At 42.0% G+C, this 26,058-nt stretch overlaps 1 protein-coding gene across 1 annotated transcript in view; it reads right to left on the bottom strand.

The window, feature by feature from the left end:
* Nucleotides 1–9,725: 9,725 nt before the first annotated feature.
* LOC145391862 (uncharacterized) overlaps nucleotides 9,726–26,058 on the bottom strand; it is a 210,615-nt gene continuing 194,282 nt past the window's right edge. Inside the window, exon 6 of the mRNA XM_080266349.1 lies at nucleotides 9,726–9,818. Coding sequence (XP_080122475.1) covers nucleotides 9,726–9,818 — 93 coding nt within the window. The remainder of the gene's footprint in view (nucleotides 9,819–26,058) is intronic.

Here is a 26,058-nt window from a genome sequence, read left to right as displayed (position 1 = left end):
ACTCCATATATTCTTAATACATTCCACATTCCCTGTCTATCCACCCTGTCATATGCTTTCTCCAAATCCATGAAGGCCGCATACAACTTCTTTCCCTTCTCTAGAAACTTTTCCACTAAAGATCTGAGAATGAATATCTGATCTACACAATCTCTTCCCTTCCTAAAACCTCCCTGTTCTTCTCCACCTAATTCCTCTGTTATTTCCCTAACTCTGTCAATAAGTATCCTACCATATACTTTTCCTATTACACTACGAAGACAAATGCCCCTATAATTAACCCACACTTCTCTTTCCCTTTTTCCTATGTACAAGGGAATAATTATACCTGACTTTCAATCCTCCGGGACTCGACCTTCCTCTCAGACCAATCTGTACGTCCATTCTACTACTGTACTATCTCTCCCCCATGCTTCAGCGTTTCACCACACACTCCATCAATTCCTTTGGCTTTCCCAATCTTGACTTTCTTCATTGCTTCCACAACTTCCATCCTACTATTTTCTTCCTGTCTTCTCACCTCCCTCTATCTCCCAGCCATTCCCCAGCCACTTATACTTGCATTACTTTCATTCTCTATGTTCAACAATTCCTTAAAGTGATCTCTCCATCTGCTCACTTTTTCTCCCTTCTCCACTAGTAATCTACCATTTTTATCTTTCACTCTCCTACTAACTTCAATGCCACCCTGTCTAACTCTCTTTACCTCTTTCCAGAACATTTTCTTACATTCTTTTCACTTTACACTCAAATTCCTTCCAAATTCCTCATCCACTCTCTTCTTACTGTCTTACTAATCTTTACACTTCTCTCTCCCTTTCGACATATAACTCTCTCTTCCGTCTCTCAACTTCTTCCATGCCTCTATTTCTCATCCATTCATTATATGTTTTCTTCTTTTGTGCCACAGCCTGTCTCACCTCTACATTCCACCATGTTGTTCCTTGCACCCCCTTTCATCTTCTTTTCATCCCACACACCACAGCACATGCTGCACATATTTTCTTCTGTGAATATCTTGCACACATCTTCCACGTCCCCCATCTGCTCCAATTCATATTTACCCAATCGTTCCTCCACTTCTCTCTTATATTTTGCCTTTTTGTCATTCTCTTGTAACCTTTCCACTCTCCTTGTATCTACTTCCTCCCGTCCTTCCCCTCTTCTATTTTTCCATTTTACTTGAACCTTGATTCTGACCACCACCAAGTGGTGATCAGAAATTCCACTCTCCCAGCCTCTCTATGCTCTTGCATCTGTTACACATCTTTGCATCCTTTCATCCATGCACATGTAATCAATCACTGCCTTCCTTTCATTCAGTTCACCACCAACCCTTCTCATCACACGCCATGTATACCTGTGGATCATTTTGTGCCTGACGAGAGTATTGGCAATCACCAACCCCCTCCCGGCGCAAATGTCCAGTAAAGCACTACCATTCTCATCTATCTCAGCAGGCACACCCCACTCACCAACTACTCCATCCACCTTCACATTCCCTACTTTACCATTCATATCACCAATCAAAAACACTCTCTCATTCCTTTTCAAAGTTTTCCATGCACACTTCCACATTTGTCCAGAACTCATCTGTCACTCTGCTTGCACAATCTTGCTTTGGCACATACACACACACAATCGCCCACATTTGTATTCCAACTTTCAGTCTTACCAACACATTCATTGAGCCAACTGATCCATACTCTCTTATATTCCCCTTCCATCTGTTACTAACAACAATACACACTCCTTCTTTTGCCCTCTCATTCTCACCTACTCCTGCACATATTGTATATCCCATCCATACTCCCATTCTCTAACACTCTCTCCTCTCTATTTAGTTTCAGTTAATCCACATACATCCACTTTTGTCCTCTCAAGTACCTGGACAATCTCTCTCTCTCTCTTTCACCTCATCATTTGCACTCCTTACATTCCAGGTTGCCATCTGTTTCATGTCCTTTGTTCGATGAATGAATCTCCTTGGGTTACTAATCGAATCAGCCCTCCATTCTGATGGCACTTGGCCAAGAACTAATTTAAAATGGGTTTAAGTCCTTCTCCAGGTTGGAACAAACGCATTATGACACCTCTTTCCTGATGTATTGTATTTTAGTGGTAGGTGGGGGCGCTCACCACCCACTCAGTCGATATAGTGCTGCTCTCGGGTGACAGCACTTTCCTCTCTTCCTTCCTTCTTTCCTTCCTTCCTCTTCTGCCTTTCTTTCCTTCATTCTTCCCTCTTCATTCTGTCTATGAGTGATTCTACACTGATTGACAAGCCAAATGGTTTCCTGTACACCAGGAAATCATTTACCACGTTGGGTGGTAACCATATAACCAAATTATGGCGCCTGGTGGTTTAGTGGATAATTAAGGCGCTCCAATTGGACTGAGCCGGTGCAGGTTTATGGCCAATGGGTGGTTGGGGTTTATTGCTCACGTAATGCCACTCAAGGATGAGTTAGGCTGGTCACTTTCATCTTAAATGTCATCACCAACTTGCCTAGCCCTGGGCTCCTAGGCTCCTCATTTGACAACAATGGATTGGATGATGTATGAGTGTATGAAACACCTTGATGTTCTCAACAATACGTACCGGGTATCAAAGCCTTTCCATATCGTGAGTGAATCTGAGTCATGGGCGAAGATATTACGGTGCTGTGCCCTATGCAGTAATGTGATGGTAAGGAAGAGGTGGTAGACAGACTCCAATGCTCACTATAGCACATTAGTTATCTGAAAAAGATCTCAATCTCCTTTCCCTCAGTTGATGACCAAGTGTAGTTAGATGGGAGGGGCGATCTGACCAGTGACAAGACACATTCCTCCCTCAAAACTAAGTTTCATCGAATTTTATACAACCAAGACATTATATTGAAGTTATAGGAGAGACCCAGTTCTTGCAGCTGAAAACAAAGTGCGTGATAAAGCCCGTTATCTCATTTTCTTTATTTTCTTCCTGCCACATTTGTTATCAGTTTATATATATATATATATATATATATATATATATATATATATATATATATATATATATATATATATATATATATATATATACTATTTTCATGGAAGATGACGAGAGGAACAAAAATATAATTATGTAGAGAGAGAGAGGAAAAAAAAAAAAAAAAAAACAATACAGGTGTCCTTTTTTCTTCAACCAACTGTGAAAGTTGGACTTCAACTGCTGTGGATTGTAGTTTATGGGGAAGCTAATCTGGGGAAGCGAGATCCACATACAAGCGGTTAGAGGAATAGACCACTTCTCTTAGGCAGCATTTCTGCAATATGGCAACGTGACAGTCATCATGAACGCTTTCAGATGCCAGTGTAGCTTGGGGGAAGGCGTGGAGGGGTGGCAAATGGATACAACTTATCAAAGCATTTGCCATAAATCTATCTATCTATTGCCAGACGCCTCAATCCCGTTTGGGGTGGCCACAAACAAATCGCCTCCAAGTCGCCCTGTCCCCCGCCATTTCACTACCCTGCTCCCAACTCACACCCCCCTCTCTCATATACCTCTCCACCCCATCCCTCCATCTCATCCTCGGTCTCCCCCTCCCTCTTCCACCCTCCACCTCACTCACATACACTCTCTTCGTCAGTCTTTCACCCTCCATCCTCTCCACATGGCCAAACCACCTCAGTGTGTTCCTCACAACGCTTCCTATCACATCCACATCAGCACCACAACGCTCCTTTATATCCTCATTCGTCAGCCTGTCTCTCCACGTGACTCCACAAGCTCCTCTTAAATAACTCATTTCCACTGCTCTCACTCTTGACTTGTGTCCTTCCAACAACGTCCAAGCTTCACTTCCGTACGTTAGAGTTGGTATCACAATACTGTCATGTAGTAACTTTTTTACTTCCATGCTCACTTCCCTGTTTCTTATCACTGCTTTCAAGGAACCAGCAACCTTTCTTCCCTGCTGTACCCTTTCAAGCACTTCACCCTCCAAACCTCCATCCTTACTCATCACACTACCCAAATACTTAAACGTACTCACATTTTCCAATTCCTCACCATCCAACCTCGCTATACATTCACTGACTTCACCTCTCTCAAAGACCATCACTTTACTCTTCCCTACATTCACCTTTAGGTTCCGTTTCTTACACACTCTCTCAAACTCATCCACCAAGCCTTGCAGCTCCCCTTCATCTTCACTCAACAACACAGTATCATCTGCAAACAACAGTACAGGGAGTTTCCAAACACTATCCTCTCTCACCAGGGCCACTCCAACATCCACTACCCTACCTTGTACCTCTTTTATTACCCCATCCATGTACAGATTGAACAACCATGGAGACATGACACATCCCTGTTTCAAACCAACTTTCAAAGAGAAAAATTCACTTAGTTCACCATCCACACGCACTGCAGCCTTAGCACCATCATACATACTCTTCACAGCATTCAACAACTTCCCATCTACTCCATATATTCTTAACACTTTCCACAATCCTTGTCTATCCACCCTGTCATATGCTTTCTCCAAATCCATGAAAGCCGCATACAACTTCTTTCCCTTCTCTAGAAACTTTTCCACTAAAGATCTAAGAATGAATATCTGATCTACACAACCTCTTCCCTTCCTAAAGCCTCCCTGTTCTTCTCCAACTAATTTCTCTGTTCTTTCTCTAACTCTGTCTATAAGTATCCTACCATACACTTTTCCTATTATACTAAGAAGACAAATGCCCCTATGATTACCACACACTTCTTTTTCCCCTTTTCCTTTGTACAAGGGAATAATTATACCTGACTTCCAATCCTCCGGGACTCTACCTTCCTCCCAGGCCAATCTGCACATCTTCCACATCCATTCTACTACTATCTCTCCCCCATGCTTCAGCATCTCACCACACACTCCATCAATTCCTGGGGCTTTCCCCGATTTAACTTTCTTCATTGCTTCCACAACCTCTATCCTACTGATTTCTACCTGTCTTCTCACCTCCCTCCTTCTCCCAGCCATTCCCCAGCCACTTATACTCGCATTACTTCCATCCTCTACGTTCAACAATTCCTTAAAGTGTTCTCTCCATCTGCTCACTTTTTCTCCCTTCTCCACTAGTAATCTACCATGTTTATCTTTCACTCCCCTGCTAACTTCACTTCCACCCTGTCTTACTCTTTTCACTTCTCTCCAGAACATTTTCTTACAGTCCCTCCACTTTACACTCAAATTCCTTCCAAATTCCTCATCCACTCTCTTCTTACTCTCTCTTACTAATCTTTTCACCTCTCTCTTCCTTTCCACATATAACTCTCTCTTCTGCCTCTCAACTTCTTCCACGCCCCTACTTCTCATCCATTCATTGTATGCTTTCTTCTTTTGTGCCACAGCCTGTTTCACCTCTTCAGTCCACCACGCTGTTCCTTGCACCCCCCTCCGTCTTCTCTTCCTTCCACACACCACATCACATGCTGCACATATTTCTTCTGTAAATATCTTACACACACCTTCCACGTCTCCCATCTGCTCCAATTCATATTTGCCCAATCGTTCCTCCACTTCTCTCTTATACTCTGCCTTTTTCTCATCCTCTTGTAACCTTTCCACTCTCCTTGCAACTACTCCTTCCTCTCGTCTTTCCCTTCTTCTATTCCTCCATCTTACTTGCATCCTAATTCTGGCCACCACCAAGTAGTGGTCAGAAAGGCCACTCCCCCAACCTCTATAAACTCTTGCATCCAATATACATCTTCGCATCCTTTCATCCACACACATAATCAATCATTGCCTTCCTTTCATTCAGTTCACCACCCACCCTTCTCATCACTCGCCATGTATACCTGTGGATCATTTTATGCCTGAAGAGGGTATTGGCTATTACCAACCCCCTCCCAGCACAGATGTCCACTAACGCACTCCCATTCTCATCTATCTCAGCAGGCACACCCCACTCACCAACTATTCCATCCACCTTCACATTACCAACTTTACCATTCATATCACCGATCAAAAACACTCTCTCATTCCTTCCAAACTTTTCCATGCACACTTCCACATTTGTCCAGAACTCTTCTCTCACTCTTCTAGCACGATCTTGCGTTGGCGCATACACACACACAATCGCCCACATTTGTATTCCAACTTTCAACTTTACCCACACAATCCTTGACCCAACTGATCCATACTGTCTTATGCTCTTCTTCAATCTTTTACTCACAACTATACACACTCCTTCCTTTGCCCTCTCATTCTCATCTACTCCTGCACATATACCCCATCCATACTCCCATTCTCTCACACTTTCTCCTCTCCATTTTGTTTCAGTTATTCCACATACATCCACTTTCGCATCCTCAAGCACCTGGACAATCTCTCTCTCTTTCACCTCATCATTCGCTCCTCTTACATTCCATGTACACATTACCAAGTCCTTTGTCCGGTCCTGGGTCGTCAACGTTTGGTCAGTCCTTGTCCGAGGCTTCTTGTTTGTTTTTTTAGTTAGTTGTTTTCCGGGGAGGGGCACTAACCCTCCGCCAACCCTTTTAGTCGCCTTTTACGACAAGCAGGGATACTGGGGGAGTATTCTTGAAAACCCCCTACCCCCTACCCCCAGGGGAGGTAGTTATTATTCCTGGCTTATTAATTACTCTAAAAGCTTTGTTCTGAATTTGCCCAATTGTTTTAGTGCAACCAAACCACATTCATTCCACAAGGGTGAGCAATATTTCAGATGAGAGTGCACATGACTTGTAAATTATAGCTAAGTTCTCTTCATTGGAGAAGTTATGGACTCTGTACAATAATTCAAGTTTCTCTGAGGCGATATTAACAAGTGATCTAACGTGAGATGTCCAACTGACGGTACTGGTAATAGAAACACCGAGATTTTAAATGTTGTTAAAGATTGGAATATTGGATGCAATCAAGGCATTACAAGAATCAGACAATACGTCTTCATTAGTAAACCTAATGTGTTTGGGTTTCCTGGCATTAAGAGAGAGAGAGAGAGAGAGAGAGAGAGAGAGAGAGAGAGAGAGAGAGAGAGAGAGAGAGAGAGAATGAAGCTGGTTTACTCGATATTATCACTGTGATAAACAACTAGAAAGCGCTCAGAGATCACATACCTCTGCCAACGTCATTGCCATTAAAGAGGACCCAGATCCGTGGATATAAGATCCGGATCTGGAATCGGATCCGCCGTCAAATTAAATTAAGTCTTTCTTGGTCCATGGCCCACCTGTCCACGAAATTTAATTGACGTCCATTGAGAACTTTTGGACATTTTCCGGGATACTCCGGATCCGGATCCTGACCCGGCTCAAAATTTAATAATTTCTTCATTCGCCCATGGCCCACTCTTCCACAAAATTTCATCAAAATTCGTTCATAACTTTTAGAGTAATCCTGCTGACAGACAGAGAGACAGACAGACAAACAAAACAACGCGCGGTAAAACATAACCACCTTGGCGGAGGTAATAGAATTCGGAGTAAGATGGCAATTCTCTAAGTTTCCTTCATTATTGCCGCTTCCCTCCGTCTTCTCTCCTTTTATTAACTTGTTTTCTTCGTTTTTCCTCCTACTTTATCCCCTTCTCTCTCTCTCTCTCTCTCTCTCTCTCTCTCTCGTTTTTTTTCCCATTTCCTCTTCCCCAAATCCCTCTTTCTTCCTCCATTTATTTATTCGCACGTCCTCTTTCTGAATCTCCCTTTCCCCATTGTTTTTATTCGCATTTTATTTTCCATTTTATTCCACTTACTGCCTAAACATGTCTGACTGTGCAGCAAAAAGCAATGGACCGTCAACTGGACTAACTCTTTTCTTTCCCTTATATTCCTCTCTTTCTTCTCTATCCCACCCTCCTCTCCATTTTCATTACCCTTTTGACTGCTACGACTTTAAGACCCAAAGAAATCGTCTACATTAAATTACATTAAGAAGATTAGGGCAGGGTAACGTTTTACCCCAGGAATATTCCCTAGAAGAGCCAATATCAGAAAATAAATGAATAATATAAAAAACTAGTGGCCCCCTAAGGAGGGAATCACACCGGCCGCAAGCCGATACATATCTACTGCGGTTCGGAGTATGACCTTGGCCTTGACCTACCTTCATCAATTTCGAACTCGCATGAGATTTTCATCCCTACTACACACCTGTAAAATTATGTGATGTTATCTTGAGCGGTTGTGAAATTATCGTGGTAACAGACACACACAGACCTTGACCTACTCGAACTCGTGATCGATTTTTTTTCCCTACTGCACATCTCTAAAATTTTGTGACGATACCTTGTGTTACTGCGAAGCTATCATGCTAACAGACAGACAGACAAAGTGAAAACAATACCAGCTTCTTTATCGCAGCTGGTAATAAAATAGATAAAAATAAGACAAAAAAAAAACGAGTTTATCGGCCACAGCGAAAGGGTCAATCTCATCCCCACTTATTCTCATTTTTCCCTGGGTAACACTGTCCTCAGCTTAAAACACTGCTTAGCATTTCCTCTTTTGCATTTTCTTTAAAAATCCATCTTATATCTTTCCTATTCTCCGGTACAGTATAAACATCATGTTCTTATATCGATATGTTTTGCATAACTTGCAGCAATTTGTTAACTTGTCATATACAGAATTACGCTGTCAGGAAAGAGTTGATGTGAAGCCTCCAGACCATACAGTCAGGGGACATTTCGTGTTACGTGTATTTTTGTTATCCACAGACGGTTTTATCGAGGTTACAAGAGACATTTCGAACTGGAGAGTTTAGATATATACTTAATAAACCCCTTCAAGATAGAAGGTCTTTTCCAAATGATGAATGAGAAAGAACACTTTACACAGTGCAACTCGCACACTCACCGAGTGGTCGACCGGCCGAATACTTGACTTTGCTCTGTGGCTCTGGCCTCCGACAGATTACTTTCGAAGTAAAATTACTTCATTCTTCCCGAAACCTTTAACCTTCCACCAACTCTGATTCATATCAGATCAAAATTGTTGGAGCTGACTTTGCCAAGTAATCTTTACCTTGGCTTTCTCCACGACGTTCATCTTCGACTGATTGTTCTCAAACTCATCTATCCTTGTCCTACTGTTATATGAACACATCCAGCATTAGTCAATATCGCATAAAAACTGCTTAAGCTGGACTTCCATTGTGACCTTGACCTTTGACCTATTGTTAAAAAAATCAACAGATAATCTTCTTTGGTGATCCTCAGCGCATCCACCATGTGTGATACAAATCATATCAAAACCATTTTCGTTATTTTCTTCACACACAGACACACATGTCGTACCTTGCACTGGACCGTTGACCTTTGCCTAATTGTTCTCAAAAGTGAGTGCCTTCATTCTTGTCTGATTCTTAACAGTTTGGTTCAAATCATACCGAAGCTGAGCTACCCTGTGTACGTGCCTTTTGACTTTTTCAACTGACATTAGATTTAACTAACATTTTTGCCTTATCAACAACGCTTTCACAATGTTTGTTGTAAATTGGATTGCTTAAGTTTATCTTGATCTTTGACCAATTGACCCCAGACAAAGAAAGAAAAAAGAAAATCTGTCTGATCCTAAAATATTCCACCAAGTTTGGGTAAAATCGGATAAAAAATTATTTCGTTAACAATCCTAGTAATCCTGATCTCTGACCCACTTCATTCTCGTCTTACACTCAACTCTCTTGCCACTCAGCCACATCCTTCGCCCCTTTGCTCCCTCTGTCCCACCCTGTGTTCTCACCTCACTCACCATTGAGGACGTGTACCCTTAGCGTTGCTAGCGCTGTATTGGACGGAACACAAGAGTAGTTACCCGTGTCCGAGGCCTTAGCGTCCTGTACGGGAGAGACATCAGGCTCATATTAGTAACGTAAGAAGCATGATAATTATTTTCCTTAAACTAGTGCCGTCATTATCACCATCATCATCATCAAGTACAGGTAATTTTCGTGTTCCATATAGAAGAGAGAGATCAAACTAAATATGATCTCAAAAGAAAGTAATCAGTGTATGCTTAGGTGTTCTCGTTGTTAGACAAAGTTGTATTTCTTTGTGTTGTCATCGGCCTGTAGATTACTCCCTCAATATGAAGGGGGTAAAAAACAGTGACGACTACAACAACTTAGAGGAAAACACCAAAAGCACAGAACCCACGTAAAATTTCACGTTTCAACTCCATCAGCTTTCAAAGAGGAAAGACGGGAGAATTGTTACAACATTTACAGGTAATGTTTCAAAGTATATTCACAGAGCAGGAGCTGAAATTCCAGGACCAGAAAGAGTCACTGATGATTTGGTAAACTTAAGGCTGGAGTGTACAGAAATCCTTGACTGGAATGTGGACAAGGCTATGTTGAGAGACGCTTCTTCATGAATAACGGAAGGATAACTAAGCACCAGTATCACATGAGGAAATTCAGTCTATACGTTTATATATGTCGTCACTTTACAGAATTTGTAATCCTACTTCGGAAAAAGGGAAAGGGGAATGAAGTGGGATATCTTAATAACAAGAGATGATGGGGGAATACAAATTGAATGATTAGGAAAAGGAAACAGTAAGTTGATCATATAATTAATCTTTCAGGAAGTTGGATTCGTTATCAAGAGAAACGTTCGGTAGCCCCAAGAAGTGATGGCAGAGTATCCAGAAGGTTTCGATCAGTGATACTGCACAAACATTTCCTTACATCATCGAATGTGAAACTGAGATTCCAAAACTCTAACAGGAAACAATAATTAAGACGCCAAAATACTTATGTACAGTATTTCAATCTGTAGGAAGTTATTAGTTAATTACGATGTTATGAAATTCTCTAAAGAAACTACTTGAAATTTTAAAAGTATCGTTCTGGGACCGTCAGGCATAAGTTGCGGAGTTTAAATCTATAGTATGGTAACAAACACATACAGTAATTCTTTAACATCGTAAAACTTGAGAGAGCACATCTTCAATAATTAATTTAAATAATGTTTAACGTTAATTAAACCTTATCTGCTGGGGCATTTATTTAAAACCATACATATGCGTTTCTGCTTTCTCCATGGACGACGGTGAGAAGCAGGAAAGAAAGTATAGTTTTTTTTTTTTAATGGCTCATCAAAAAGCATGCAGCAAGGCAAGTGTGGCCCTTTAACAAGCAGTTATTAGCTTACGCTGCATCTAACCAGTTTTCCAGTAAGATAGATATCTGAATAAAATACCATGAAGAAAGAACCTCCTGAACTGGCCTAGAGTCGGAGATCCTTGGAGGGTGTCAAACTTGTCACAGACTAGCAGCTTCAGTGCCTAACCTATTACAAAAGCAAAAGAATGCAGGAATTCATTTACAAGTTACCGAGTTCAAAATTTACACATACAAATTTTCAATTAAGCAGGAAATAACTGGATAAAGTGAAGGAATAAAACTGTGATAAGAACAAAATACAGAGAAAACGTATGGGCTTTTCCGTTGCAAGGATTTGTAAATTCATGCTGAGATTCTCTGCTGTCCAGAGTATACGAGTAAAATGTAAATTCTGAAATACCTACTTTTTTTTTTTTCTAACCATCGGTGAGGAATAAAGTAACGATAATTTTGATCAACATAAATGAGTGGAAGACAAGGACTAAACGTGAAACATCTAGCAGTAACCTCATGGAAGCTATTTCCTCACAACTACAGTATTTTCCACACTATGAGATCCATAAAGTACTTATGTCATGGCCATAGAATTTAAAAACGAGCGAATATAATGCGATTAGTAAGACTTTTTCTCAATTGGCTTTCGAAACTAGACCAGTTGTGTTTGGAAGCCTAAGACGTACAAACGCTAATAACGTCAAGGTGTAAACTGGCTGGAGTAATGCATTACACATTCAGCTTTGGAAAACTGATTTAACAATGTTAACTTCTGATATATTACTGTCTTCTGTTAATGATTTAACATAATACTGAGCGTGAAAAAAAAATAATAACTTTATCTACGACATGGCCTGAAGGCATACTTTTTTTTTTTTTTTTCAAATATCATTAAAAGTATAGCAATGAGAATGAATGAAACACTACGAAACTCTGCCAGCACTCCTTGTGCCGACTGAAAAATTCTTTATCACCTAAAGCCGAATTCACTACAAGTCAAACAACAAACCAATCTTAAATGTACCAAGAACAGATGCAACACAGCCCAAAGACAAACCAATGAGCCAATTCCCCGACAGTAGTCTAAATACCGTGACTATCGCTTAAAAAAAAAAAAAAAAAAAAATCATTACTTATATGACTTTCGATAGCTTTGACAACACATGCACACAATGAGATATTGGTAGACGCACATTACTACAGTGTAGCTAACTTTGTGCTTCCCCCCATGGGCAGCCACCTTGTCGTGGTGGGGGGGCTTGCGTGTCCCTGTGATCCCACAAACCTGCCCGCAGATGTAACGACATCTGGCAGGGTCTCCCATCCGGGTAGGGTTGTGGGTCTGACTAAGGGCTGTCCGAAACCTAGGTTACCCATATGGGTCATCGGTGTTGCCCTCCAGAGGGATCACCTCGGTGCTCTCCTGAGTTGGTTGGTAGGGTGTCTGGGCTGGGGGGTGTTGGGGAATGAGGTCTTTGCACTGGTGGGAGCGAACTTTCGCATCACAGGGTGTCCTTTTTGGGTCACCCTCTGGGGACGAGGTACCCCGCTCCCATCAGACCACACTTGGTCCCCTCACTTCTGGTAGGCCGTTTCCCTTGGCTCCTGGTGCCATTTTATCTCTCACTAATGTATATATGGATACTTCAAACAATTCTTCAACCACTTGTGTGGTCAGTGACAAGCTACACCAGTTGGCATCACCTGGTCACTCCCTTGGCGATGACATTGTATCCTCCAGGTCATCTGCCAAAACTGCGAATCCAGATGTCCCTTCTATCGAGCTGTTACCTGGTGTCTTTGTGAAATGCTCGTATACAAAATACATAGTACTAAAAAAAGATGATGGTACTTCCTTCCGGAACCTGAATTGTTTTCAGATTGACAGTGGTCTAGTTATGGCATGTGGATTTACCCCCAAGGTCCTCTTGCAGGGTGATGGTTCTCTTTTGCTAGAAGCCAGGAATGAAGAGGAAAGTTCACATATCCAGTCTCTTATTATGGTTGCTGGAATCCAGTATCTGCTTCTCGCCACTTGGTCCTAAATCAGTCCCATGGGGTTGTGTATTCTCGGGATTTGGTCTCCTATTCTGATTCTTCCCTCTTGGAGGGGCTGGCTCCTCAGGGAGTCGTAGGAGTCCAGAGAATTATGAAGAAAGTTGATGAGGTTTTAACCCCTACGCCCACTCTTATCTTGATGTTTGATCGCCTGGAGGTTGTCACTGCTGTGTGGTATAAACTTAAGGTTAAACCTTATGTTCCCCAACCCAGAAGGTGCTATTATTGTCAAAGGTCTGGTCATATTAGTCGTTCTTGCAGGCAGGAAGCATCTGGCCTTCCTGAGGTTTGTGGAAATTTTGGTGGAGTCTCTCATGGAATGGTAGATTGTTCTCAACCCTCTAAATGTTTGAACTATGGAGGAGCGCATGCAGCCTCCTCAAGGGATTGCGATGTATACAAGTTTAAGTATGAGACTACTTCCGTCTGAATGAAGGAGAAAATTTCCTTTTCTGGGGCAAAGGCCAGGGTAAGGGAGAGGTTCATTCACCCTGGGGTTACCTTTGCTGCTGCCTTGTCTCACTCTAAAGGTACCTGGCAGGTGTCCCTGCCATCACACAATGCCCCATCAAATTTTTTGGGTTCTACTTCCCAGCCTTCTCGGCCGGGGGTTTCCACCGAGAGAGTGCAGCCTGGAAGCGGCTGTGATTCCTCTGGGAAGGCGCCTCCTGTCTCTGGGGGTGTCCCCTCTGAGGTGGTGCTTCCAGCATCTGGGAATGCCTCCCCATCCCAGTTCCTCCGGTCCCTCCTGTGACAAACACCCGTGACGATGCTACACCTTGCTTTGACACATTCAAAACTCACAATGTCCTTCCTGTGCATGGTAAGCATCACCGTGGCTCCTCTGAGTACTCAGAGAGTGAAACACTACTACCAAAGATCTCCACAGTGGAGCTCACTACTCCTCCTTGGGATGCTCAGGGGTCGAGGCAAGTGCAGGCTGGGGATGGCATCTCACCGACGACCCAGCCACCACCAAACAATGGTGGTACTCAGGTCATCGATGCACTTGCTCAGCTGCTTGAGTCCTTGCCCTCTCAGAGTTCCAGTACTGTGGGATGCGCTACTGATCATGCTCCTTCTCGTGGTGGCACTGCCTGCTCTCTTCTGGCTAGGGCAGCTTGAGGACCCCTTGCCAAAACATCTCATACCCCACCACAGAAGAAGACCATTGTCTGGCCCTCCTCTTCTTCCTCCAGGTTATCTTCAGCTGGGCACACAATGTACACCATAATGGTGCCAGGCAGTCTCTTTCTAAGGGAAGTTCTAAACAGCAATCTAAATCTGGTTGCTTATCAGGGGCGAGGTTATCTCGCCCCTCAACCTAATTCTTCCTTCGCTGTGGGTACTATGGCATTCTCAGCCAGTATATTATAATGGAATTGTCAAGGAATGTGTGGTAATTGGGAAGAGCTGCAGACCCTCCTGGTTTATTCCCCTTTGTGTGTGTGTGTCTCCAGGAAACTCTTGTAGGGTCTGCCACTCCTCATGCAACACCTGAACACAATGCATTTTACTCAACACCAACCCAGAGTCCTGATGGGGTGGTTCTGTTTTGGTGAGGGCTGACATCCCTCATTGGCCAGTCCACTTCCAGTCTGACCTCCAGTGTGTTGCTGTGCAATTATATGCCCACCGCTGGTATACAGTTTGTTCCATTTATTTACCGCCCAACATAGCAGTCAGTAGGGTGGAACTTGAGAACCTGCTTGGTGAGTTACCTACGTTCTTTCTTCTCTTGGGGGACTTTGATGGACGCCACTCTTTGTGAGGTGACTGTCTTGTCAACCAACGTGGAAGTTTGTTGGCATCCTTATTGGAAGATGAGGATCTTGCCCTTTTCAATATTGGGGCACTTACACATTTTCACCCCTAAATGTAATCGACTTCTCTGTCTGCTCTCCTGACTGTCTCTTGGACTTTACCTGGGAGGTTATGGAAGATCTCCATGGAAGTGATCATTTTCCCATCCTCCTTACTGCAGCAGTATCTAGTCCCTGTTCCCGGCTACCGAGGTGGAGGTTGTATAAGCCAGACTGGTCCCTTTTCTCTTCTCAGATTTCTATTAATGTCTCAGTTGAAGACTTTCCGAATATTGATGAGGCTGTTTCATTCTTTACCTCCATTCTACATTCTGCTGCCCTTCATGCTGTTCCTAAAACCTCTGGCACGTATTGCTGTCGACCTGTCCCGTGGTGGAATGAGGATTGCAGTGTTGCTGTACATGTTAAGTTAGCTTTCTCCTATTATCGTAGATACAGGACAGATCATTATCTTGTTGAGTTCAGAAGGGCACAGGCCAAGGCTCGTCGGGTACTCGAACAAGCTAGACGTGACTCTTGCATGGCTTATGTGTCATCTGTACACTCAAAGACGCCAGTGTCTCAGGTGTGGAAGAGGGTGTGAAAGATCTCAGGAAAATTTACTCAAGGCAGGTCCCCTGTGCTGATGTCTAATGGTGAACCTGTTGGTGACCCTGCAGCTATAGCCGATATTTTTGCATCCACCTTTGCAGCGGTCAGTCATAGGGATACTAGCTCACCAATTTTTGTCAGACAACAGAAGATAGAGGAGGCAAGGGTACTGGACTTCCATTCAGGAAATGTGGAGTCCTACAACCTCCCTTTCTCTTGTCACGAACTCCAATCTGCCCTTTCCCTCTACCGTGACACCTCACCAGGGCCGGATGATATTCCCTATGCAATGCTTTGCCACCTGAATGATGATGCTCTGTCCTTTCTCCTCATCTGGAGGGAATCCTCTCTTCCCACCTCTTGGCATGAAGCCATTGTCTTGCCATTCCAGAAGCCAGGGAAGGCAGGTTACAGTCCCCTGGAGTATCGGCCAATTGCCTTAACATCCTGCATGTGCAACTTATTGGAGAAAATGGTCAACATGTGCCTAATGTATTTCCTAGAAAGGAATGAAAGCCTTTCTCAGTGTCAGTCTGGTTTTTGAAAATGTTGCTCAGCAACATGTGCACTTGTCCGTTTTGAGGCTGCAGCATGTGATGCTTTTGCTAGACAGCAGCATCTGGTGTGCATTTTCTTTGACCTAGAAAAGTGATATGATACTATATGGTGGTCTGGTAATTTCCAACAACTCCATTCTTTTGGTTTAGGTGGCAGGCTACCCCTCTTTATATTAAATTTTCTGCGTGACTCTTCATTCAGAGTTAGGGTTGGTGTCACCCTGTCTTCTTCGTACCCTCAGGAGGAAGGGGTGCCTCAGGGAAGTGTCCTGGACCCTTTTTGCAATAGCATTGGATGGTATTGTGTCCTCTATTCCAGAAGGGGTGTCAGCCTCACTGTATGTTGATGATTTGGCTCTATGCTATGCTGCTTCGCGAATGTCCATGGCTGAACGTCGCATGCAGCTTGGCCAGAACAGGGTCTCTCTGCGGGCCACAATGCATGGCTTCCGTTTCTCCCCAACAAAGATGGTGGCCTTGCACTTCTTCTGCTTGAGAGGAGTTCACCCCACGACATCTCCAGTTATATGGCCACAGGGTGCGGTGTGTCAATGAAACAAGGTTTCTCGGACTTGTCTTTGACAGGAGACTGACGTGGGTACCTCATATCCGTTCATTACGACTCTCATGCCTCCGTGCCCTGTCTCTCTTAAGGACCCTATCTCATTTGTCTTGGGGTGCTGACAGAACCATCCTGCTCTGACTTTACCGTGCCTTAGTTAGGAACAAATTGGACTATGGGTGTGTGGTGTACTCCTCTGCTACTGAGGCACGGTTGCAGCCACTAAATTCTGTCCATCATGCTGGGATTCGTTTGTCAACTGGGGCTTTCCAGTCCTCCCCAACTGAGAGCCTGTTGGTTTATGCGAACGAACCACCACTGGATTTCCGCCGGCAGTCCTTAATGGTGCAGTGTTGGCACCGCCTTCATCATCTTCCAGCCTCACTGAGTTGTAAGGCCATCTCTGAGGTCGCTTTTCTCCCCTTTTATGACACCCACCCTCGCTATCCACACCCGTTTGGGTACAGAGTGAGGGCTGCCATGTGGGAGTTGGGTGTCCAGTCCTCTCCTGTTTGCCCTGTGCATGTCCCCCGAGTGGCTCCCTGACTTCTTCCAGAGGTACAACCTTCCTTCAGAGGAAGGCCTCTCTTTCCTCACAGGCAGCTTTGCCTTATTTTTTAGCACATGCCTCTGCTCACAATGACTCGATCCCTGTATATACTGATGGCTCTAAACCCCGTGTGTGGACAGGCTTTGGTGTCATTTTTCGTTATTTTAGCCATGGTGGGAGTCTCCCTCCTTCTGAATCTGTTTTTACTGCTGAACTTACTGCCATTTTAGTTGTGGTTGAATTGATTTTTAGCTTTCCTCCTGCTTCTTTTACCATTTTTAGTGACTCAGCCAGTGTCCTAGAAGCTTTGTCTCATGGCTTCCTATCACATCCCCTAATCTTGTCTGTCTTGGAGTGGCTCTTCTTATTATGTAGGCGAGGATACTCTGTGCAACTGTGTTGGGTATCTGCACGCGTGGGGCTTTTGGGCAATGAGAGTGCTGACTCTTTGGCAAGAGCTGCTGCCTCTCGCTTTTACGCTCCTCAATATCGTGTCCCATCCGAGGATGTATGTGGAGTCACTGTAGAGGCTGTCCGTTTCTGCTTGCAGAGGTGGTGGGATGCAGCAGGGGCAAACAAACTCTGGGGCATTCGTAGCAACCTAGGCGATGGGGGGTATTTGGGACTGTCCCAACAGTGGGAAACAGCTTTAGCCTGTCTCTGGATCAGACATACTAGGCTGAGGCATGGCTTTTCTATGGAGAGGGAGCTCCCTCCCTATTGTGATGACTGTTTGGCTCCTTTGACTGTGCGGCATCTCCTTGTCAAATGCCCCAGTCTTGGGGACCTTCGTCGGCAGTACCTTTCCTGGTGCCGAGCTGGTGACAGATCGTACTTTCTTTCCTTGGTTCTTGGGGAAGAGGCTTGTGCTATGGGGGGAGGCACCTTCTCTTTTGTGTTGAGATCTAGCCTTCTCCACAATTTGTAGGGCTTTTCCATATTTTAGTTTGTGTTTTCATGATAATGTCCTAATTGTAACCCATATCTTTCCACCATGTTTTTTAGCTTTGGGGGTTTCTTTTATTCTTTTATATTGTTCGTGTGTTATATGTATTGTTTATCTCTTTGCTTTTATCGTTTTCTATATATTTTGACTATCCTTTAATTTTATATTCGGCGGCATATAACCTCTGCTGTTGCGCCGCCATGTCACATTCTCTTTCATTCGTTCATTCATTAACTTTGTGCTGTACTGAGAGAGAGAGAGAGAGAGAGAGAGAGAGAGAGAGAGAGAGAGAGAAATAGGGACATTCCATTTCCCCAGTACTGAAATTCTTTGTGTTTTGCTTTACATCATCCCCAGTTGGACCTCTCAAGTTACACCACTTCCTAAAACAGCTTTAAAGGATCCTGAATTACTGTACAGAATCCATAATTTCTTCACTGACGTGCAGCTAGCTATAATTTACAAGAATTGTGTAAGCTTTTAGTTCGAATATTGCTCACCCTTGTGGAGGGGATGTGGAGAGTTTATACTAAAACAACTGGATAAAATTTAGAACAAAGCTATAATAATATTTAATAACTCAGTAATTTCAGCTGAGCTACCTACCTTACTATTAAGAAGGAATGTGGCCTCCCTTACATTATTTTACAGATTAATTTATGTTTAAATGTAAGATGAAGCTGCATCCACTGCACCATCTCATCGCGCCTTCCACCACGCTACACGGGCATCTGCTAGCACTTGTAAGTTGACCATCACACTCCACACTGCAAAACTGTTTATTAGATTTTTAAAATTCCCCAAACCCCTTCTCTTTGGAATTAGGATCTCCATATTAATTTGTCCCCAAACTTCAACCCACAGCACTTAAAGTCTAACTGTTTCCCCCCAAAATATGAATAGAGGATACCTGTAGTCTGGTGCATGACTTTTTTGTCCGTGTTTTTGCCTTGTTCTGTTCGTTAAAAAAGGAAAAGAAAATGAGAAAAGATCTTTCATTCACATACTGTCGAAATAATCGCTCTTACCTCACGAATCTATTAGGCCTTTTCAATTATATACTGAACATGTACAACAAGACTAAATCTGATATCTACCTCGATTTTTAAAAGGTTTTTGACAAAGTTCCACACAAAAGACTCCATCAGAAGCTAACGGCACATGGTTTCAGTGGCAGTGTTCTCGGGTGGGTAGAAGATTGACTCACCAGACGAAAGCAAAGAGTTGTAATAAATGGAAAAGAGTCAGACTGGAAAAACGTTACAAGTGGAGTGCCCAGGGTTCAATGTTAGGCCCTATTCTTCTCTTTTTTTTAATAAATAAAAGATATTACGAAGGATTATGCTGTAAGATTTCAAAATTTGCTGACGATACTAAAACAGGTAACAGAGCAGATACAGCACTGCAAAGACAGGCCAGTCAGAGAGATCTTCATCAACTGTTTAACTGGGCCCAAGCATGGCAACTGGAATTCAATATCAATAAATGTAAAGTGCTAAACATTAGCAGAAAAATGTAAGAGCTAGGTATGACATGAATAATGTCCAGCTTGACAGGGCAAACCATGAAAAAGACTTGGGAGTTATAATATCAAAAGATATGAAACCAAGCAAACAATGTACAGAAGCTGTGAAAAAAGCCAATGAATTGATTGGATTCATAGGTAGAACATTTGAATATAAATCCGATAGTATCGTCCTCACTCTGTAGAATTCCTTAGTATACCCGCACCTAAAGTATTGCGTTCAATTTTAGTTACCGTATTATGAAAAGGATATGGAGAAACTTGAAAATGCACAATGAAGGATGACAAAGATGATACCAAGATTGAGAAATAAAACATATAAGGAACGTTTAGAAGCCCTGAATCTCTTTACCCTGACTAAACGGAGATTACATGGAGATTTAATTCAAGTATTCAAAATATTCAAAGGCCATGATAACATGGCTGTCGATAATACTACACAGTTCATCACTCGAATTATAGTAGAGGCAACGGGCATAAATAATTGGCAAACAATTCCAGTCGCATGAAGCTAAATATTTCTTCTTTAACAAAGTTGTAAATATATGGAACAAACCGCCCTCCAGTGTAGTAAATTGTAATACAGTACTAACCTTTAAAGGTAGCTTGGATAAGTATCTGTCGTCTAACCCCACCTTAATATGTTTACTCCTGAATAAAACACGTAGGTGTGTGTGTGTGTGTGTATATATATATATATATATATATATATATATATATATATATATATATATATAAATATATATATATATATATATATATATATATATATATATATATATATATATATACAGTGCTGGGCAGGTGTGCAAACACTTGCACAAAGCGCAATTGCGCACCCTTGCGCTCCGGTGAATATCATTTGCGCATTTCGCAACGCACGAGACCATGCGAGACCATGCGCAATATTGCACTTGCGCACATGAAAAGGCAGATGCGCAAGCGCAAACTTGGTTGCACTTGCACAACTAAATTTGTGCTTGTGCACCTGCCTTGCGCACCTGCTCTGTGGATAACATGTGGTCTTCCAAGGGACACATGTCTTGGGAGCTTCCCGCATGGCTGGACAATGGATGGGGGAGGCTTGGGAGGGTCGTGAGGGTGGGTTGGTGGGGGGAGGCGGGAGGGAAGGAGGGTGGTAGGATTTCTTAAAATGCTTCAACAGAGATAATGTATTTTAATATTTTTTAAATTATTATTAGTAGTAAATAATAATAAATATACATTATTTATTAAGAGTTCCATATGCAATTCCTTACAAAAATCATGAAAACATATCATTTAACCCATCACGTCCCGAGGTTTTCCCACCTCCGACATCCCCCAATCCCGAGGTATTTTCGAAAAATTTTTGTTTGGCTAAAAACTTCGCTTTTGGTGAGAAACATCGAAAATTCATAGAGAAATCGCTCACCTGAGGTTTAAAATACTTAATCCAGGTAGGAGTTCCTCCTTACCTGACTGGGTTTTCTAACATGCTGGCACCAAAGAAAACGAGTTCTATGGGAGGGTATCTATTTTATCCACTCATAAACAGTATTTATTTATTTACTTTGTACGAATTTATATGTAGTACAAGAGTATATTGGTTTTTAAACAGTAATATAGGCATTATAAGCATTGTTTCACTCACTAACTCATCACCATTCATGACCTTTTTTTCCCACATTACCTGATCATCATTTCTGACTGTTTCTTCCTCTAATGCTATGTTTACATTGTCCTCCACATTGTCATCGATTGGGGAATCACTCTGGTCCTGAATATCTTTACAAGCCAGGTCACTGGTAACAGGTGAATTGCAGAGACAATGGCGTGAGGGGGGAGGTTATGCGGTGTAAGGCATTGTCCCTGCTTGGCATCTTGTAGAGGAATAGAGGAAGGTGTCCCGTGTATACGTACGAAAAATCACGTGTGAAAATTGAAAATTGTGCAAATTAGGGACCTTGCATTGCTCGACGTACCGGTACGTCGCCAGGACTGGCAAATGCAAATCGTTGCAATGTACCCATACGTCGACGGGACAGGGTAGGTTAAATCAAATATCCACAGCCTAATAATTTATTAGGCTGTGGATATTTGATTTAAATAATATGTTTTCATGATTTTTTATTTTTTGTTAGGAATTACATATGCTATTGTATATCTATAATGAAATATTAAATAAATTGTCTTGCGGAAATGCAGATAAAAGTAAAACTGGCAACATCACAGCCTTTGTTTCCTTGTCCCGCTCTGCACCTCGTTCACTCTGTTTGAACTTCCACGAGTTAACAAGTAACGACGCCTTGCTCCAGTCCTATCGCCTTAGTCACTTAAGCGTGCAGAGTGAATCATTTTATTACACTAAATGTGCACAGTCGAGGTCTGAGTTACAGGAAAATGAAAATAAAAATAATAATAAAAATAAAAAATAATAGAATATAATAATAATAAATCTGAAGGTGAATGTAGGGAAGAGTAATGTTATGCTCTTGGAAAGAAGTGAAGCCAGTGATTGTACAGTAAGGCTGGATGAGGAGGGAATGGAAAATGTGTGTTAAGTGCTAGGGTAGTGTGATGAGTTGATGACTGATGAGTAAGGATGGAAGTTTAGGGGATGAAGTGCCTGAAAGGGTACAACAAGGAAGAAAGGTTGCTGGTTCCCTGAAAACAGTGATAAGAAACAGGGAAGTGAGCATGGAAGTGAAAAAGTTACTACATGACAGTAATGTGAGATACCAGCTCTAATGTATGGAAGTGAAGCTTGTTGGAGGGACAGAAGTCAAGAGTGAGAGCTGTGGAAACAACTGAGTTCTCTGAGAGGAGCATGTGGAGTTACATGGAGAGACAGACAAATGAAATGAAGAAGGGAAGGATCGTTGTAGTGTGGCTATGGATGTGAGGAAGCGTTAGAAGAAACACATTGAGGTGGTTTGGCCATGTGGAGAGGATGGAGAGTGAGAGACTGATGAGGAGAGTGTACAGTATGTGAGTGAAGTGGAGGGGGGGAGAGGGAGGGGGAGGCCAAGGATGAGATGGAAGGATGGAGTGGAGAAGTATATGAGACAGGGGGGTGTGAGTTGGGAGCAGGGCAGTGAAATGGCGGAGGACAGGGTGACATGGAGGCGATTTGTTGCTTGTTTGTGTCCAGTGGCCACCCCTTACGGGATTAAGGCGTCTGGCACTGGAAATAGATAGAATAATCCGTTGGGTCTGGTTAGTACTTGGATGGGTGACCGCCTGGGAACACCAGATGCTGTTGGCATCCCTACGTGTCAAGTGGGGTTGGTGGAGGATTAGTGCCCCTCCCTGTAAAACAATTAACTCTAAGCCCTTGGCCACCCCGTTTGGGTTACATGGCGTCTGGCAATGAATGAATGAATGAATAATAAATAAAAGTAAGTATGCTATTTTATTTAAATATCCCAATATATATTTTACAGTAATTCCCACAAATATATGCAAATGATTTGCGCTAGCACTTTAGGACATTCTGCAAGCTAAATATTAGATTGCGTACTTGCGCAAATTACAAATAATAGAAAATAATCATAATAAATAAAAGTAAGTATGCTATTTTCTTTAAATATCTCAATATTTTACAGTAATTCCCACAAATATATGCAAATGGTTTGCACTTGTGCTTTGTGACATTGCGCAAGCTAAATATTTGTCAGATTGCACACTTGCGCTTGCGCAAGGTAGTAAACTGTGGATTGCGCATTGCGCTTGCGCAAGGTCCTTCTTCGTTTGCACTGCCCACCACTATATATATATATATATATATATATATATTTTCAGATCCTGGATCAATTTATCAAAGGCAAATATAGTATATGCACAGACTAGAATATGCAGAGATAGTCCTGAGTTAATGGTCATACTCTTATTTTCGACCTGTAACGGGCTGTGGATCACTGAGGGTCCCTGTTAGTTAAATGACCACCATCGGGATTTTTCTAATGTACCAGGGGTCGTTGCTTCAGGAGGCAACTCGTGTACTTGTCCCGCTTGGGAAAGTTCCTTGTCAGTGGAGTGAACGGAAGTGGGGCCTGATTGACTGCTGCTTACCTTTAAAGCGCCAGGCAAGGCGGCCACACCACTCCTAAACATCCACACTGTGCAAATTCCACGCTGTGTCTACAGTCGCCCCGTTAACTCAACGTACCCGTGCGTAATGTCATGTGTTATTTATTTATCTATTTGATTATTAATTTTACTTCACTACTTTTTCTTTGAGGTTATTCAAACCGGTAGCTTATAGATAAAGTATTACAGAGTGTAACTTTTCCTTTTCAGTCTTTCCTATGAAATTTCGATGTCAGTTTTTCCATGCCGCATGGTGTTTTTTTCTCACTTTTTCCTGCCAGTTTTAACTGGAGGGTTTGGAGGGGGGGGGGCTTCTTGCTTTACTATCCTTATCCTTCTGCCCATAGAATCAGATTTCGCAGTCATAGTCTACTCTGTAACAAACAACCTCGAAAGGATCAAACTGTCTGTTGCTGTTTGCTTTCATTTGTACTCCTTTGAACAAGAAAGCCGCCAGCCCAACGTTCTGCCAGGGCTGACGAGTTACAGATTAGACTTTTTCAGAACTAATGTCTGCGAGTGTGTGATAGCAGTCATTGTCTTGAAAAAGTCAATATTCGCATGTAAAATGGGGTGTTGCAAATTAGGGGATGGCTTCTTTTTTCCCCTGTCTAGAAGAACTGTTGTGTTACGTTACCTGGATTATTTTAAAAATACAAATATATGTTTAAATTGAAACTTTTATATGGATTTATGTACCCATCAGCAAAGGATGTGCATTTAGTTGTGATCTTATTATCCAGACAATTATATTCATGTAGAGCCCGCAACTAGTGAAGTGATTAATTAAGACAGTATTTTCTGTAACAGTTTCGGTTCAATCTGACTCTTAGACCCTAAGAAGTCTGTAAATATATATATATATATATATATATATATATATATATATATATATATATATATATATATATATATATATATATATATATTGTTACGGAACAGAGAAATATAATGTACACTTTAGGTGAGAATACTAATAATCACTACTGTCCCGTAAAGGTCCAGGTTCAAAATAAAAGAGTTAGGTAAAATTACAAGTTAAAGTTTAATGCTCAAACTAACAACAAAACATTCAGGACTCATAAGGATAATGTAATGGCAAAAAACAGGTTAAATATATGGTTAACTGCAATAGCCTCTATTAACACGAAATTAGCATGAGTAAATTTATCTAAGTCAGCCCTGATAAAATGAAAATGCACTGGGTAATGCTCAGTTAATGCAAGATAAATTATTACAGATACAAAATATTATTAAAAATGACTGACAAAAAGAACCCCACATGAATCACAAAAACCTCACTAGGCCCACAAATCAACACCTTACGCTACACAGTACAAGGAAAAAATGCAACAACAGTTATACTCAAATTACACAGCTGCTAGATGGTTGGAGACTTCCTGAGCACTCACAATAATAACTGTACAGGGGAGGACAGAGATGTGAACAAAATGAGGAGTAGATCTAAGTGGCAATTAATGTAGAGACTGAGCTCATTATATAGGGGCCGGCAGAGCTTGATACAACCTGTAAGAAGGACGCGCAAATGAAGCCATGGGGACAAAGAGTTGACAATCCCGCTCTGAACAACAGAAAGAACGACTTACTCTACTATAACGGTAGAAGGGGGTGACTGAGGCAGAACACGCTCGTGATCAAACATGCAGCATACTGTGCGTTAAAATTACACAAAGGATGATGAAATCATAGGCTATGTAACACCTCCCCACAAAGAAAAAGAAATTTACAAAGGAAATTTCTTATTACTCTAAAACAATGTGTCTAAAGTCTAGATAAGCAATCTGCAATAACATTTTCTTTCCCCTTGACATGTTGTATGTCTAATGAATACTCCTGAAGAAGTAGACTTCATCTTGTCAATCTCTGATTTTTATCTTTAAACTTACTAAGGAATTTCAGTGGGTTATGATCGGTATAAATGACTATGGGGTCAAAACCAGAACACAAATAAAATGAAAAATGCTGTAAACCCAAAATCAAGGCCAAAAGCTCTTTCTCAATAGTTGAGTAGTTCTTTTGAGGTGGAGTGAACTTCTTACTGTAATAAGATACAGGGTGTTCAATACCCTGATCATCCTCTTGCAGCAAAACAGCCCCAGCTCCTGTATCACTTGCATCAACAGCCATCTTAAAAGGCTTAGCAAAATTTGGAGTAGCGAGCACTGGCTGACTTAATAGGATAGCTTTAAGTTTGTTGAAAGAGGATTCACAGTTATCGGTCCAGACAAATTTAACTCCCTTTTTCAGTA

The sequence above is a fragment of the Coenobita brevimanus genome, chromosome 20 (genome assembly GCF_032717465.1).
Source record: "Coenobita brevimanus isolate Jiangsu-jjx chromosome 20, ASM3271746v2, whole genome shotgun sequence".
In the NCBI taxonomy this organism is placed as follows: Eukaryota; Metazoa; Arthropoda; class Malacostraca; order Decapoda; family Coenobitidae; genus Coenobita; species Coenobita brevimanus.
This window is presented reverse-complemented; position numbering and strand designations above follow the sequence as displayed.